This window comes from Balaenoptera physalus (genome assembly GCF_965194825.1).
Source record: "Balaenoptera physalus genome assembly, chromosome: 8".
NCBI lineage: Eukaryota > Metazoa > Chordata > Mammalia > Artiodactyla > Balaenopteridae > Balaenoptera > Balaenoptera physalus.
Window position 1 is genome coordinate 83,008,002 of NC_138887.1, and position 18,714 is coordinate 83,026,715.

General features: G+C 40.7%; 1 protein-coding gene across 9 annotated transcripts in view; it reads right to left on the reverse strand.

The window, feature by feature from the left end:
- The window catches only part of ELMO1 (engulfment and cell motility 1), a 555,096-nt gene that overhangs the window by 174,965 nt on the left and 361,417 nt on the right, over positions 1–18,714 (reverse strand). For all 9 annotated transcript variants that reach the window (XM_082471822.1, XM_082471824.1, XM_082471823.1 and 6 more), the window contains one exon: positions 801–937. In XM_082471822.1, coding sequence (XP_082327948.1) covers positions 801–937 — 137 coding nt within the window. The remainder of the gene's footprint in view (positions 1–800; positions 938–18,714) is intronic.

An 18,714-nucleotide genomic window follows, 5' to 3' on the forward strand; every position in this document is an offset into this window, starting at 1 on the left:
CAACCAAACCCAGAGTCACATACAGTAGCAAACCAGAATGATTAAAGACCTAAGCATACCTGTCCCAACCATCAGTTATTACTAGCCATGTCATGATTGCTAACAAGGCTTTGATCTAAGGATAAAGATTTTGTTTATCTTGAAAAGTGTACACGGTGCTTCCGCTTCCTTTAAGTTGGTCAGCACTCTTCTCTCCACCCAACATTCACTCACAAACAGGAATGTGAAATTCACACTCTTCAAAAAAACCAAATGCTTTCTGTAAACCAGGACATGTTCCATATAAACTTACTCAACTCCCTGAAAGAGGTCTTGCATTTTAATACTCGTTGTGACAGAGCAAAGGGCAGTTATCTCAACACAGCCATAACCCACAAAGAAACCAAGTGACCACAGCAGCCTTCCTCATCTCATTCTCTCCCTGGCAGCCACCTGCACAGGTGGAGTGGAGGCATTTTCCCCACTAGATCTGTAGTAACAAGGCATCCCGGACCAAGGCCTTTAGAGGAAAAAGTTCATCTTATCACTATTTCTCAAGAAAGGGTCTCTGCTGGTGGCCCCTGCTTAGTAAGCCAAAAGGAACAAAGCTGCTCCAAGCTTATCCCTAGAGAGATAAGACCATCGCTGGCACACAGCTTCCCGTCTGTACAGGTATGCCTTTCTTTCTCCATCCTTAACGTCACCTCAAATCACAGTCGTCCTCATTCTCCTCCCACACCCAGCGAAGGGACCATGCAAAGGTGGGTGGGCCTCCACCGGGGACACAGGCAGCTTCTGTCTCTGCTTCAGATTCTCCTTACCTTGTTGAAGTCTTCAGAGGTTGCCCTCATTTCCTTCCATGTCTTGTTCAGGAGCTGGATACAGATGCAGAAAAACTCCTCGAAGGATCTGTCGTGGGTGAAGAACATCGGGTGGAAATCGTTGCAGGTCTCACTAGCTGGAGGAAAGAGGAGGGAAAGAAGGGAGGAAGTCTGAGAAGGGAAATGAGAGGATACAGACACATGCTCCAAAGGGAGATGACGAGAGGCATATTTGGCTCAAGCCACAGTGGAAAAAAAAGGCATTTTGAAAAGGCAACCAAAGGGTAGTCACCGTGAAACTTCACAGTTTAAGGTCAGACGGTCAGACCTACCCTTAGGCGCATATTTTGACTGCAGGAAGTGAGCTCCTAACTCACTCCATGATATGATCATTATGGCTTTGGTCCAGGATCCCTGGTGTTGAATATGGGCTCTGCATCTGCCTTCTTGACCTTATAAAGGTTATTCAAACTGCCCTGTCAGTCACAGCTCCTCCATCACCCTTAATTTCCTATTTCTCAATAGAATAACTGGCAGAAGATGAGTTTTCCCAAATACACAATTAATTGCAACTTTGAAAATAGCATCCTTGATTATTTCTCCAGGGGGCTCTTTTTCCTCTTATGGCATTAAGTAGGGGATATTTGAGATCATTAACCTCAGGCACCATTAACCATTTGTTTTACATTCTCAGACACAGATGGCTGGAGGTCAAAGCAACCCAACTGGCTTTGAAGGCTGCAACTGGTTCAGTCCTGGACCAAACCCTGAAGTCAGTCAGACTGCCTTCAAGCCACCCCATTACAAAGCTTCCTTTGTAATGGTCAGACCCAGTGCTCTGAGTTCTAGGTATGGCCACCTCTCTCCTCCTTCCCAGACCAGTACACCAGCCCCTTCCTTCTCAGCTCTCTGTCAAGCTGACATTTTTATAGCCCTTTTACGTACATTCATTTGATCTTTAGAATGCGTCTTACTGTTCATGTCTTAAGGGATGAGGACACTGGAGCCCAAGGAAGTAGGCTTTGTGACCCCCCAAAACAAGATTCTAAATTTTTTTCTTTAAATATAAGCTGTTACTTACAGTGAAAGAATTCTGATTTTAATTGGAATCTGTTTAAAGACCAATTCGTCTTCAAGACCCCAATGATAGAATTTTAAGCTCTGGAAGCCCCGGAGAGGAGGATGGAGTGGGGCGGGAGTAGGGTTTACAGCAGAGAACTTCTGTACTTGGGGAAGACCCTGGTGCCCACCGTGTAGTTGAACATGAATTCTACTTAGAGAGGATCCTCGGGTGAAGGCCCCTGGTGAGGGAACCCTGATCAAACCTAAGAGGACATGCTCTGCTTTGGTAGGGACACACTTATACACAATCCTCTTCTATCTTCACACTTTATCATAGTAAATGCTGTTTTCTTCCAGAGAAGGTAAGGGCATAGGCTAGCAGCAGCTTGCAGTCATGCAGAAAAGGTTTGGGTCTGAGGGCAGAAGGTTTGAGATCAAGTCCAGCCCATGACAATAAGAAGCTAGTCACTTCACCTTTCTAAGCCTTGATTTTCTAAACTAAAAAATGGAAATGAAACCTCCTTTGCCTTCCCCATAGGCTATGGAGAGGCTCAAATGACACGATTCACAGGAAAGTGCTTTGAAAAGATAAAAGCTGGAGAAAGGCGGTGGTGATAACAATGAATGTCGTGCCAGCATATTGTTTCCAGGAACATAGGCTGTTTTTTGATTCCTCCAATTCTTAGTCAAGCCTGTTACATCTCAGAAATTAGAGGCAAGAACATATAAGTCATCCCACTCCAGCTCATTACCAGTAGAGATGGCAAAAGTGAAGTTCTGACCCGATACACAAGCTATTTAAGGAACTTGAAAAGTAAACACAGGATTATGTGTTTGCTGCCCTAGGCAATGAGCTGTCACTTTCATAAGCATTGAAGCAATAAAATTTACCAGTCTACAGAAGCACTTTAAACCACTATCGCCATACAAAACCTCGTTATTAATCACATTATGGCAGTATCTTTTTGGGGGCTAGTGTGATTATATGTGTACTTTATGCCCTAGTTAAAGTTTTAGGGGACTACTGGAGCTGAGCTAGCCAAACAAAACTGAGCCCAACAAGCCCCTCTCTTGTTTGGGTAAAGAGGGAGGGAAACAACATCGTTAATAATAGGGATGGGGTGGGGGGACATGGACAGAAGATTGTGTATAACTCACCAAGGGCTCTACAGACGTTATCTTCACAGCAACCCAGGAGGTAGGCATGATGCTTAACCTCATTGTATATATAAGAAAGGTGAAACTTGGAGAAATTAAGCCTTCCATCATGAGCCTTTTTTTAGGTGGCTCCAAACGAGCATTGGAAACCCACGGTTTAGTTGACACAGCAGCAGCTTCCTGCCTTAGTTGATACCAAGAGCTCAGGGCATTTCCTTGTGATTGCTACTTTGAAAGTTAATTTCTCCACCCACACTCCTAGATCTCCTTGGATTCCTCCTTCAACAGAAACCAGCATCCTGACCTGCAGTCCAGTGGGGCTCACAATAAGTGCACAGCCAGCACCTGTTGAGGGACAACACCTGGCCATGTGACAGTACCAACAATGGCCATGCCACTGTCACCAGCCACATGCCAGGCACCATTACTGTTACTTATTACATCAAGCCCCTAGGAAGATAACATCAATTTCTTTTTATAAAATTAGAAATAGGAGAGTTAGAAAATTGTCCAAGGTCACATGGCTTTCAAGTGGCAGAGCTGGGATTCAAACTCAGGTCGACTTGGCTCCAAAGCCCATCATTGTTGCAGTGACAGGACCAGGAATCACACCCAACATTCTACACCAGAGCCAGTGTTTTCAACCTCCACATGAGGATGGCTTTGCCATCATCCTGATTCTTTGAGACTCATCCCCTGGGATGAGGAATGGGCAAACAGCAAATCAAAACAATTTGTTCCTTGACATGTTACAAAAGAAACAATGAAAAGACTGATATGTTTTGGGATTTTACATCCTTAAAAGGATGTTCCTGTATTAGAGGCAAGGAAAAAGTATTAATACTTAATAAATAAAAAGCAGTAAGTATTAATGTTTTCCTCAAAAACATTCAAATTGCAGATATTCAGGATTGAGGATGATCGAGCAGGAAGGACTGGTCCAGATTATCTGATTTGTTTCCCTCTCTTATTTTGCAGGTAAGAGTAGTGAGAAAGGCAAAATGGCTCGCCCAAGAGTTCATGATGGTGGAAAAGGGGCAAAGATGCTGGGAGCCAGGCTGCTGCGGTTCAAATCCTGGTTCTTTTGCCTACTGCTGAGTCACCTGGGCAAGTCATTTCATCTGTCAGTGTCTCAGTGTTCTCATCTGTAAACTGGGGGCAACAGTGGTATAAACTTCATCAGGTGGCTGTGGGGACTAAAAGGGAACAGTGCCTACAGGGAGTAAGCTCAATGCAAGTGTGAGCCAACAGGATTATGATGCTTCTCATCATATAGCAAGTGGACCCTGGCCCAGGCCATCCCAGTGATAAACGTGAGCTTGTATCAGCTCACAGGGATGGCCTGACTCTCATGAACAGGGTCCTTAATTCAGAGGTTTAAACAAACAGATAAAAACAGAGAGGGGGAGGTTTACTACTGCTTTTTAAGGAAGATAAAAACACTTTTTGAGGAAAAAAACTGTTGAATTTGTAGGCAATGATTTTTATACATGAAATTTAAAGAGAAGTTTTCAATGGGACAAAAATAGCAAGACTTTTTCAAAACCAACTTTTTTTAAGCACACTATTTTTAACACGAGATTCTCTTTTATAAAAAAAGAATCAACTTACTGGTCTTTTAAGGCTGGAATATTATGGTATTTTCAGGGCTGAGGGTAAAATGGGTTCTTATTAATTTACTGACATCTAATTCACTTATAAATAGGCCAACTTTGAAAGCTTCAATAATCCACAAACCTTTGTTTTAAAAATAAAAAATAAGAATGCTATACACTTATGTAGCATTTAGCCTTTCAAAGTAGATTTGTGGGCTTCCCTGGTGGCGCAGTGGTTGAGAATCCGCCTGCCAACGCAGGGGACACGGGTTCGAGCCCTGGTCTGGGAAGATCCCACATACCGCGGAGCAACTAAGCCCGTGCGCCACAACTACTGAGCCTGCGCATCTGGAGCTTGTGCTCCGCAACGGGAGAGGCCGCGACAATGAGAGGCCCGCACACCGCGATGAAGAGTGGCCCCCGCTTGCCGCAACTGGAGAAAGCCCTCGCACAGAAACGAAGACCCAACACAGCCAAAAATAAATAAATTAATTAATTTAAAAAAAAAAAGTAGATTTTTTCCCATTTTTCATTGGATAATGTGAAGTGAGGCAGGTATCATCATTGGAGGCTCAAAGAACAAGGGCTACTGAAGTGCAGCAAGTGAACAATGAAAGGTGCATTCAAAGGAAGGGTTCTAGTGCTGCCTTGTGACCTTAGAAGGTCACCTCAGCTCCAGGGCTCCAAGTTTCTTACCTGTAAATGGGCTGGTAAGGTTCCTGCCAAGTCTAAGATTCTAAGACATTACACACACGCACATACAAACAAACACACACACCACGTAATGTATTTTTAAGTCCCTAATATCCATCAATAATTATAGAACTTGGAGATTACACCTGCATTTAACCTTATGTCCTAAAGTATTATTTCCTTGAATGACAGGGTGGCTACACATTTCAGTTAGGGTGTTAGGGCATCAAAGTGGCATTTGATATGCTTAGAAAATGTTTGATGAGCTAGTATTTACTCTTCCTTTCATAAGAAAATTGTTATTTGTTTTCAGCCCCTTTCAATCTATTAATATCACCTAATGCAGACCATTACATAAGAAAATTACATGACTAAAGATAGAATGACAAGATGACACAGGCAAATGCATGTAATTTCTGCACTTTCACGGGAATTTTCTTAGACAAACATAATTTTTGACATGCTGAAAAGCTCTGTCCCATGCTTTTGATGACCCTTGTTATATACTGAGACTGTGAATCCATTTGCAAGTGAATACAGGGACACATGTTTTGGAGGCACTAGGCAAACTTTGAGTATTTTTACCATGAAATAATGAGCTATTTCAACTGCAATAGTCTTTGGAAATGGTGCACTTTGAAAGAGAGACAAGCACTGGCCTAACACAAAGGGCATTTTGTTTTAAAATTCTGAGCTACAGGAAGAAGGGGATAAATCATAAACACAAAAGCATTTAATACATGAAAACTGCCAGAGCGGTTGTAAAATCTTACTAGGTATCCACAGCATGGAAACTCAAACTAGAACTCTTTGTGGCTCTAGGGTCAGTCTGGGTAATATACCCATGAATTCTCAGATGCAATGTCTCTTTATACCTTTGCAGAAAAATCTTACCCTTGTGACCTTTGAGTTTCTATTTTTAGAACGGCTATTCTTTGATAGCTTGGTTTTGGAGTTTTGGTGCTGTGTAGGAAGATGCTAAAAGTTCAGAACCTTTTGTAGGTGGGAGAGGTGAAAAGGCAAAGAGAGTGAGGACAAAATGTGCAGTTCCCCCACTGCTGAGCTCCTGCCAGTGTAGAAGCTTCCACCCCTGCTATTTCAGGACAGGGGATCAGAGGCTTGAAAGCTGCTCATCTCTTCCCAGCTCCTGAAACCTGGTTTAACAGAACTCTGGATATTCTTTTCTCTCCTCTCTCATGCCTAAAAATAGTATGAAATCGACACTAAAAAGACACACCGTCTAATCCAATGCTTCATTGTTCACTTTCCTTCTGGGCCTTTTTTAATGACATGGAGAGAGAAAAAAATACCGACTAGTGTTAGGACTGAAAATCAGACACTAGCATCAAAAGATAGCCAATTCACCAAGAATGACCTGAGGCCACATCCCAGGCACACAGTTACGTGTTAATAAAAGAGCAGGTTCTAGAGCAAGGTCGGCCTGGGTGCAAATCTTGGTGCCACTACTCAATAGCAATGTGACCTTTATCAACTTACCCTTCCTCTGGGCCTCAATTTTTTCATTATAAAAAAAGGCAATGCATCTTATCAGATTACTGCTAAGATGAAATCTAAAGTGATACATGATTCACATATTAACTGAGATAAAACAAGCATCAGTAAGTGCTAGTTGTTACCAGCTTTAATAGCAAAATAATTATTATGGTACTTAGGTAAAATGACAAATTTGGAGCAATTATACGTGTGTATAGAAAGACATTATAAAACTATAATAATTAAAACAGCTTGATATTGGTCCATGAATAGAAAAACAGAACAATAGAATAGGGAGTTCAGATATAGTCTTTTTTTTTTTAAAACACTTTATTAGAGTATAATTGCTTTACAATAGGTGTTAGTGTCTGCTGTATAACATAGTGAATCATCTATACATATACATATATCTCCATATCTCCTCCCTCTTGTGTCTCCCTCCCACCCTCCCTATCCCACCCCTCTAAGTGGTCACAAAGCACGGAGTTGATCTCCCTGTGCTATGCGGCTGCTTCCCACTAGGTATCTATTTCACATTTGGTAGTATATATAAGTCCATGCCACTCTCTCACTTTGTCCCAGCTTACCCTTCCCCCTCCCCATGTCCTCAAGTCCATTCTCTATGTCTGCGTCTTTATTGCTGTCCTGCCCCTAGGTTCATCAGAACCTTTTTTTTTTTTTTTTTTTAGATTCCATACACATGCGTTAGCATACAGCATTTGTTTTACTCTTTCTGACTTACTTCACTCTATATGACAGACTCTAGGTCTATCCACCTCACTACAAATAACTCAGTTTCGTTTCTTTTTATGGCTGAGTAATATTCCATTGTATATATGTGCCACATCTTCTTTATCCATTCATCTGTTAATGGACACTTAGGTTGGTTCCATGTCCTGGCTATTGTAAATAGAGCTGCAATGAACATTGTGGTACATGACTCTTTTTGAATTATGGTTTTCTCAGGGTATATGCCCAGTAGTGGGATTGCTGGGTTCTATGGTAGTTCTATTTTTAGTTTTTTAAGGAACCTCCATACTGTTCTCCATAGTGGCTATATCAATTTACATTCTCACCAACAGTGCAAGAGGGTTCCCTTTTCTCCACACCCTCTCCAGCACTTATTGTTTGTAGATTTTTTGATGATGGCCAGTCTGACTGGTGTGAGGTGATACCTCATTGTACTTTTGATTTGCATTTCTCTAATGATTAGTGATGTTGAGCATTCTTTCATGTGTTTGTTGGCAATCTGTATATCTTCTTTGGAGAAATGTCTATTTAGGTCTTCTGCCCATTTTTGGATTGGGTTGTTGTTTTTTTGATATTGGGCTGCATGAGCTGCTTGTAAATTTTGGAGATTAATCCTTTGTCAGTTGTTTCATTTGCAAATATTTTTTCCCATTCTGAGGGTTGTCTTTTCATCTTGTTTATGGTTCCCTTTGCTGTGCAAAAGCTTTTAAGTTTCTCATATATAGTCTTTTATATACAATTACTAGATTTATGAAAAAGGTGACACCACAGTGAAAAGAATTTTCAATAACTTGTGCTGAGCCAATTATATATGCATCTAAAAAATGAATTATGACTCCCTACCTCACACCATCTACAAAAATCAACTCTAAGTAGATTATAGGTCTCAATGTGAAAGAAAAAACAATGACGCTTCTATAAAATACAGGAGAATACATTCATAACCTAGAGGTGAGCAAAGATTTCTTAAACAGGACCAAAAAAATCATTAACCCTAAGGAAAATGTTGATTGGCTTATATTAAGATCAAGAACCTCTGTTCATCAAAAGATACAAAAAGGATGGCAACTTCAGGATAGGAGAAAAATGTGCAACATTACCTGGCAAAAAAAACTGGTATCCATAATATATAAATATCCCTATAAATCAATAATAAAAAGAGAGACAATCTAGTAGAAAAATAGGCAAAATGTAAATAGGTACTTCACAAAATAAGATATCTAAGTGTCCAATAGACACATGAAAAGATGCTTGGGTTTTTTAATCACCAGGGAAATGCAAATTTAAACTACAATGAGATATTTTCAAACATCACCAGAATGGCTACAATGAAGAGATTAAAAAAAAACAAAAACAAAAACTAAGTGTGGATAAGAATGTGGAAAAAATGGAATTCTCATAAACTGTTGTTAGGAGTTTAAATTGGTTCAACTACTTTGAAAAGCAGTTTGACAGTATCTAGTCAAGCTAAAATATTCATAGCCAATGACACAGCAATTCTACCCAAAGATATAAACCCAGAAGAAATGCATACACAGGTGCTACATAAGAAAGGTACCTGAATATTAATATTGGCACTACTTGTTACAGCCAAAATCTTGAAGTAACCAAAATGTCCATCCAATACATTAGATAAATTATAGCTTATTCATATAGCAACATAATTACTACAAAGAAATAATTTTTAAAAACTATGCTGCATATGGAGGTTCCTTAAAAAACTACAAATAGAACTACTATACGACCCAGCAATCCCACTACTGGGCATATACCCTGAGAAAACCATAATTCATAAAGAGTCATGTACCACAATGTTCATTGCAGCTCTATTTACAATAGCCAGGACATGGAACCAACCTAAGTGTCCATCATCGGATGAATGGATAAAGAAGATGTGGCACATATATACAATGGAATATTACTCAGCCATAAAAAGAAATGAAATGGAGGTATTTGTAATGAGGTGGATGGAGTTAGAGTCTGTCATACAGAGTGAAGTAAGTCAGAAAGAGAAAAACAAATACAGTATGCTAACACATATATATGGAATCTAAGGAGAAAAAAAAAAAAAAAAAAGGTCATGAAGAACCTAGTGGCAAGATGGGAATAAAGACACAGACCTACTAAAGAATGGACTTGAGGATATGGGGAGGGGGAGGGGTGAGATGTGACAGGGTGAGAGAGTGTCATGGACATATATACACTACCAAATGTAAAATAGATAGCTAGTGGGAAGCAGCCGCATAGCACAGGGAGATCAGCTCAGTGCTTTGTGACCGCCTGGGGGGGTGGGATGGGGAGGGTGGGAGGGAGGGAGATGCAGGAGGGAGGAGATATGGGAACGTGTGTATATGTGTAGCTGATTCACTTTGTTATAAAGCAGAAACTAACACACCATTGTGAAGCAATTATACTTCAATAAAGATGTTTAAAAATAAATAAATAAATAAATAAAGTTAAAAAAAAAAACTATGCTGCACACAGTAACATGAATGAATAGAAAACACAATGTTGAACAAACAGAGCCCTCTACAAAGGACAACATACTATGTGGTCCTATTTATGTAAAGCTCAAAATGGAAAATTTATCGATGGTGGTGGAAACAGGGTATTGTTCTCTTGGAGACAAGAAGAAATTGGGGGGAGGGCAGCCCGCAATTGTCTCTGGTGGTTGCATAATACTCTCTATCTTGAGCTAAGGAGTAGCAAAATGGATAGCTAGTGACTGGAAAATTCACTGAGCTGTGTGTTGTGCTTTCAGGATTTGAACACTTCTATTTATTTAAGTTACACTGGCATAAAAAAGTTAAGTTAAAAAAGTAGAATATGAGCTTTCTAAGCAAATAAAAAGGAACAACATTTCAGACAGTGTAAAACTACTGCAGATGATTTTGATGGGCTTTCAGAAGTAGTGCTGTATTTGCCCTGCCTATCACCTCTGGAGCCAGGGATTGGCATTTCATGCAGCCACGTTTACTGGCTGGATCAAAAATATATAGCCTGTCTATGCAGGCATCCTAGTCCAATCACCTAAGTGGTATCAGACTCTAATGTTGTTCAGAGGTACCTCTCCACACCTGGACTTTAGTTCAATTTCACCTGTTAGATGGATAAAAGAGTATATGTGTGCATTTACTTTTGTGAATGGGGATCCTGATCTCACTGAAGAGTATTGCAGATGCTGATGGAAAAGCTATAATAGATTTGACTAGTTGTATAGACACTCTAAGAGTCACAAGTCTCTTAGAAATTAGTTTCCTCCCTCCCTCATTTACTTCCTTCATTCATTTATAGATCCTTCCTTCCTTCCCTTCCTTCCTTCCTTTCTTCCTTCCTTCCTTCCTTCCATCCATGCATGTACATGTCCACCTAACTGTCCATCCATCAGTCCATCGATGCACTGATCCACTCATCCATCCATCCACCCACCCATTCCTTCATCTACCCATTCATCCATTCATACATCCAACTAGCAAGGTAGTTAAGAGCGTGGCCCTGGAGCCATTCTGCCTGAGTTTGGATCCTAGCTCTGCCACTCATTATCTATAAGACCTTGAGTTCAAGGACAAGGAGAGATGAGTAAAAGATGAGGCTGAAGAAGTAGGCAGGCATCAGATCATCTAATTCTTTGTAAACCACATTAGGGAGTGTGGGCTTTATTCTACCTGCAATGGGAAGCCATTAACAGGGTTTAAATAGGAGTGGAATAAAGTAACAACTTCCTGTCACCTTTCTTCCCCTACCCTTTCTCTCTTTTTAATGGAATTAAAATTCAGGTAATTTGAGGATTCCTGTTATTCTGGACTCCACTTAACTTGATACTTCAGTGTATTAAGGACGAGTGATGAATCACATAAAAACTTGAGTACTAAGTGGTTAGGAGTCAGGACTGCAGCTAGAATTCTTCCTCTATAGCTTCTCAACTAAGTCCTTTAATGTCACCAAGTCTCTATTATTATGATGATAATAACAGTAATTTATATCTGTAGAAGTGAGTAAAGATATAGTGAGAAGATTCCCATAAAACACTTAGCATAGTGCCTGGCATATAATAAGCACTCAATAAATGGTAGCTATAAAGTGTTGTGCAGAATACAAATATGATGTGTAATTTTCCCCCAAATCTTGAATTTAGTACAAGGTTTAGTTTGTGTGAAATCTTATTCACTTTAACCTCCTTTCATGAAGGTATCAGTTCACCTGAAAGATTATAGAGCAGCATCTCATCATCTTATAAGATGTTTAACCAAATGATAAAATGTGCAGAAATTCCAGGAAATTAAGATTTCTGATAAGAGTGAGCTAAGTGATTCCTAGAAGTTAGCTTATAATTGAAAAATGGTCTTACTGACATGCTCTGTATTTGTGCTTTTTCTTGGTCCTCTGGCCGAAACAACTAAGAGTTGCAGGAAAACAGAACCTGGATCCTTGACACCTTACCTCTTGGCAAAGTAATTGTTTCTGGATCCACTTACAGGTCTATGAAAGGTCTCTTTCTTAGCCCAAAGAGAAGAAAAGAATAGGAAAAAGAATGAATTCTTTGGAAAAGAGTATCAAGTTTGTGGTATATATTAGTAATGTAAAACCAAATGTGAAATATATTTTACCCTACCTTTTGGGGGTGGTGTGGCTGCAGCATTGGGAGGTACAGTGGAAGATAAAGAAAGAGGAAAATTCTAGTTGGGTGGTAAATAGTCCAAGGCAGGGCAAAGCACAGCACATCCAAGAAGCAATTTCTGCATACCCTTATTGAAATTTCTTTTATAAGGAAAATTATTCTAAGAAGCGACACATTAAGAGACTGTCATACAGCAAATTTAGCATGGATATAAATAATTGCCTGTTCAACCATGTGAGATGGGCACTGGAGGGTTATATTGGGATAGAGGCTGATTAATGAGCAGCTGGGATGTGCCTCACTGAAGACCCAGCAAGTACTGTGTGCCATCACATGACCATGGATGACATCTTGACCTGAGGCTCAGAGCCTTAACCAGAGCTGGGGAGCTGGCAAAAGGGGCTAAAAATAAGTAACCCTAAGTCTGATACATACGAAATTAAGGAAAGAGGACAGGCCAAGACGTTCTTTCTCGTCTTTCGTACTCAGTATATGACTCCCCTTAAAAACTCAGTGATTACCTGTCGGTGTTAGGATAAAATGCAAATACTTTAGCAAAACATTCAACACGTCCCAGTCTGCCCCTACTCCATTCTCCTAACTTTCCTCTGACCTATGACTGAATGCTAAAGGCAGCCACAGTTTCTACCTCTTCATCAAATAAAACACCCCTGCTTGTATCTGCACATGTTAAGCTCTTGGGTTTCCCTCTTCACGGAGTCCATTGAGTCATCCTCCAAAGCCCATCCCTTTGTTAAAGGCACTTCCCTCTAGCCCTGCCCAACTTCCACTTCCTTTGTGTTTCCATAGACCTTTTATTTCCTCTACCTGTTCGGAATCCCCACACTTGCTTATGAACCTACAAAAAATAGGAATCCTGATTTAGTAATTTCTGCATTCTTCATGGTTCTCACATGGCCAGCCTTCCACGGACACATGCCCACATTCCCTTCCTTGGTTTCCTTCCTCCTCGTGCCTCCCTCAACATGCTTTTCTTCTACGTGGTTTCTATTATGCCCCACTTCATGCACTTTTAATAAAACGGGATGAGGGATGTCCGCCAGCTTTTGCATAGCACATGTCTCAGCACTCTTGCTGTGACAGGGGCACTTTGGAAGCCTCCACACATGCTTCACCCACTGCTTTAAAATAAATATTCCAACCTGCAAAGTGACCCAGTCCTCTGCCTTCTCTCCCCCAATTTTCTGAAATCCAAATATAGGTGTTCTCTTAATAAAAAAATGAGGAACTTTATAAAGGAAGCAGATTAATTACACAACTGCACAGAAAAAAAACCCCAAATCTGATATGTACCCAAAATACAGTAGGTAATCCTCCTCTGTAGATCAACTGCCAACCAACAACTAGTCCTGCCGGGGACGGGGGGAGGTCACTTACCTACTCCCCACACGCCTCGTTTACTACACATGGCTTTGAGCGGAAGTACTAGGGCTTAGTGCCCATCTCAGGTCCGCGTCAGACTCTGTCACAAGGCACATATGGCCTCAAGGATTGCAGAACAGTGTCAACAATGCGTACCCCCCAGATGGTGGAATTAAGGGAGATACAGGGGGATGTTGAGGGAATAATCTATTGACAATCATGCTTTTGCCAACATGGGCTTTGAGAGGATGAAGATTTATATTAGTGAACAAAATAGAGTTAAATCCCTAATATTTTCATCTATATATAGTTCCATTCAATCCTCTTAAAGAAGAGTGCATGATAAGGAGCATGGCTCTCTCCTACCCAGGATCACGTGGGCAGGTTTGTGCAGAGGGTCCAAGAGGCCCTCTCAGTGCACAAACAGAACACCAGGCCCCAAGAAGCATATCCTCAAGCATCGTGTAAATAATTTAGGAAAAGGTCAAGCTTCACACAGGCACTGGACTGAGATTTACCAAAAAGAGAGGAAACTAAAGGATAAGGCATTACATATCAGACGAGTAACAGCTGGCTGGAAAACTTGAAAAGGACATAATCTGAATTATAAGACACTTGGGGAATTTATTTCAGCAAATTAGAAGGTGAGCAGCCTAGAAAGGTAAGCTATTTACTTCAGAATATTGCAGTGACCATGTACAAGAACTGTTCTAAGCTCCTTACAAGTATCTTTTCATTTAATCTTCATAACAATTCCACAAGGTAGACAGAGTTATTATCATCCCCACTGTACAGATGAGAAAACCGAGGCACAGAGGAGTGATGTAGCTTGGTTCACAGAGCTAAGAAGAGGAAGAGCCAGGGTTTAACAACAGTTTGGGTCCAGAGTCCCTGTTATCAAGCCACTCAACAGACATCAATTTCCCTCTATGAAAGATTTTTAAAGCAGAAAGTTAATACTTTCTAGAACGCCTGTTTACTGTGATTTAAAAATAAATTTAATTCCATTTCTTTCTTCTCTGATCCATTATTTTAATGAAGACTTGATCTTGCTAACTAAGGTAATTTATGGATATGCAATTCTTACAGTTGGTAAGAACACTGCATTTTCCAATTTATCTATGGCAGACATGTATTTGCATGAAAATGTTACTGTTTTCATGCCAGAGGAAAAAAATCAACAATTCATAGACTCTTAGGGACATGTTATTTGTTCACTGGCTTAATAGATCCTTGTCTTAATAAAATTTGTCTCTTTTAATGCAAGACTAATATCCTGGAAGATTAAGAAAATCAAACTAATCAGACCAACCTATTTTTTGTCAAGCAATTATGTAACGCTTAATATATACCAGCCAATGTTCTCCGTGCTTTACAATTACTAAATCATTTAATTCTCATATGAGACAAGTTCGATTCTCATCTCTATTTCACAGGTGAGGAAAATCAAGGCACAGAGAGGCTAAGTGATTTGTCTGCGGTCACACAGCCAGAGAGAGGCAGAGGCAGAATGTAAGTGTAGGAGGCATTCAGCCTGCAGAGGCTATTCTCTGAACAAAATACATGTGTAATCAGTGTACTTGGAGGTCTCCTTGCCCCAGTGGCTTTTTAACTGCACAGTTGCTGCCGCTGCTGTCCTAACCATTACGCAGCTAGAACTTTCCCAGTGTTCACATAATAAAGCCATTGAGCCCCTTTGACCCTGACGGATCACACACATACCAATGACTACCCCAGATGTCTCAGATTTAGAATAAGTAGCCAAATTATACTACTTCTTTTCATTAAAAATAGCCCTATGCACTCTGATTTCTTTACAATATTACGTTAGGACTGGATTTCTATTTCACAGAAATAGCCTCAGAAACAAACAAATAGGGCTTCCCTGGTGGCGCAGTGGTTGAGAATCCGCCTGCCAATGCAGGGGACACGGGTTCGAGCCCTGGTCCGGGAAGATCCCACATGCCGCGGAGCAACTAGGCCTGTGTGCCACAACTACTGAGCCTGCGCGTCTGGAGCCTGTGCTCTGCAACAAGAGAGGCCGCAATAATGAAAGGCCCTCGCACCGCGATGAAGAGCGGCCCCCGCTTGCCACAACTAGAGGAAGCCCTCGCACAGAAATGAAGACCCAACACAGCCATAAATAATAAAAACAAACAAACAAACAAACAACCAGGTATTTGGTGGTATTTTGGGAAATAAATTTGAGTAAAATGCGGCACATTCACCAGGGTGTGTTCCCAGAGTACATCTCATTGTCTTGAACACACAGACATCCTAGAAGTGAATCTGGTTTTGCAGTTGATAAAATTATTTTCACTATTAAAGAGCACTAATAAAATTAGGTTTAAGCTCTTGTTACTGCTTTAATGAGACGAGTTTTTCATCTTATAGATTGTGGGCTAATTAGTATTCCAAGGAATGAAACATTGGTTTCTTGTTCCTGGGCCTCTGGGATGGCCACACATATAGATTCTGCCTCAGAAATGTGTGTCTGTGAAGAAGTCAGTCTTAATTGATGGGTAAAGATATATTTTAACCCTTCGTTTCCCACATTCTTCTTATACTGAATGTCTACTACTTTCCGCCCCTGGTCTTGCTGACATATAATGATAATTAACTCCTGAAGTTTCTATAATATCCTTGTATTTTCAGGTGGTTGATATCCAATCACAGACTGCCTCCAGTTGAATTTGTCCTAAACCAAATTCAACAAAGGTTATTTTGGCCTTCAGCTTCTTGGCCATCATCGTTCTCTCTCTCTTTCTTTTTAAACCCTCACCAAGAAGAGGTCATTTTAGATAAGAACACATCTTAATGAAGAAACCAACTAGGGATGAGACTAAAAATAAGATGTTTATAACTTCAGGAGTAAGATTCTGATGAAAATTCTCAAGGCTTCCTTCCATATGAAATAAAAGTTAATGCTCTCAGACACTTTCATTCCCCTCCTTTGCAGACAGTTATTTTCCTTTTTGGTCTTTTGATCTTGTTCTTGATATTTTGAAACAGTTTTCTCCCTCTCCCATGACAAATGCATTCAGAAACTTTCATTTTATAAAAATTCCCCAATTCTCTAAAAACAGAGAGTGTTTCTGATATCACTACCATTCACTTACACATACATGTGATCAGGACATCTCATACGATCACTGGAATGTACATAAGATACCCAACATGGCACTATGTTTCCTGGTAAAAAAGACATTATATCTAGCATGTATATATGCATATGGATTCCTTGTGAATGCTTTCAAGATTATTTGACAGCCATTAAGACCTCAGAGGGGAAAAAAATAATGACAACAGCCCACTAGCACTGGATAATTGTTTTTCTTCTCAATCTCACTGCTCTTTCTTGTCTCCTTCATAGACTTGTTTCTTTTTGTTTTGTGTTTGTTGGGGCAGGGAGGGGGGGCTTTTTTCTGCCCAAGGTTCTGTTCTCATCTTTCTTTTCTTCTCTCTCTTCGCTCTTACCCTAGAAGAACTCATCTAGTCCTAAGGCTTCCATGCTCACAGTTGCCAAATCTCTCTTTCGAGCCCAGAACTTTTCCCTGAGCTTCAGACAACCAGCTCCTCACTGGACATGTCTGCCTGGATGTCCCTTAGTCACCTCACACTCAAAATGACCCAAACTGAACTCACTCTCTCTGTCTGGGCTGGGTTCCCTGTCTCAGCTGTCTCCTCCGCTCAGTCGTCCAGGGTAGCCTGGATTCCTCTTTCAGTCACCTTAATATTCTGAATATATTCCCGCCTTTTCCTTCCCGCTGCCACTGGGCTGGGTTCATGTGGTCATCACTGCTGTGCCAGATGGTGATAAAAGGCCTGAAAATGGTCCCCCACCCTTAAGACAGATTCATTTTCCTCACTGCCACGCATGAGGAGTTCATGAATATCTAACTATAGCCATGGCAAGATACAGACAGAGCAGTAACAAGCATTTAAACCTAGTTTTATTAGTGCTTTATCATAGTGAAAATAACTGAGCCACTCTGCTTAAAATCCCTCAAAGTCCCAACTCCACCCAAAGTCTTTACCGTGTGTAGCCTGCCTAGCCCTGAAGACGCCAATTTCACATTTTTAAAAATAAAATTTCCAGAATGTATTTATCAAGTGAGAGGGAGAAAACAGTTTCAAATTTTGAGAACAAAATAGAATGATCAAAACAAATCAAATCAAATAAACTGTTTGCAAGACTTCTAAACTTGAACATACACTTTTCCTCTACTTGAAACACCCAGCCTCATCTCATTCCCCTACTTGGTGGTAACTCCGAAGGTCTTTCAAGACCCAGCGCAGTTGTTACCACCTCTGTGGGATGCCTTGTCCCCATTATCTTTAGGCCGACACGTCTAAGTGTCTCCATCTCACCCTCTGTCAATTCCCCAATCCTATGTCTGCTTTTGTGTCTCTCCATAGAAATTCGAAGACCCCGGAGACCCGGGACTACTTCTCTGTCTTTGTACTTAAGAGTTTCCAAACATGTTTGTTGAATGCATGGTTAGATGTGAAGTGGTTACGTGTCCCATGGGGCAACACTGTTGAACTTGCAATATTCAAAAAGTCTTCATCTCCTTACACTGAAATATTGCCCTGAAATCTTGTATTCTCACCAGTGCCAGTTAATCACTAAACATTTCTCCCCACTGGCAAAACAAAACATGATCACAGGAGAAGGCTCCGCAAAGACCACGCCCACATATTTCAATGCATGGGCTAAAATAAGCATGTAAGTATGTAGGACTCATCATCATACTGTCCCAGGAAACATGCCCTCCCGTATTTAAAAATACACTTGTTTGGCTTGATTCAGGCTGCTCCTCATTCCAGGCCTACATGAGTCACTGGAGAAACATCCTATTAGAGTGCCCCCCCACGGACTGGCTTCCTTTGCATGTTTGCAATGAGTCAGGAGGTATGAGTCACAGTTCACTCTTATGACAAAAAGAACCTGCTCTCCCTTCCTATTCATCACCAATATTTTGTGGGCTTCATTGGCACCTTTTAGAAACATCTAAGGGAGCCAGGGGCAGCTTGAGAATGAGTATTATTTATTTTTTACAAGCTACTCTACTTAAAGCACCTTTCAGCAGAGCAGCAGTATACTTTGGAGGTCTGACACATCCAAAGCTCACCTGGGAGGCCGGTATCTGGCCATGCT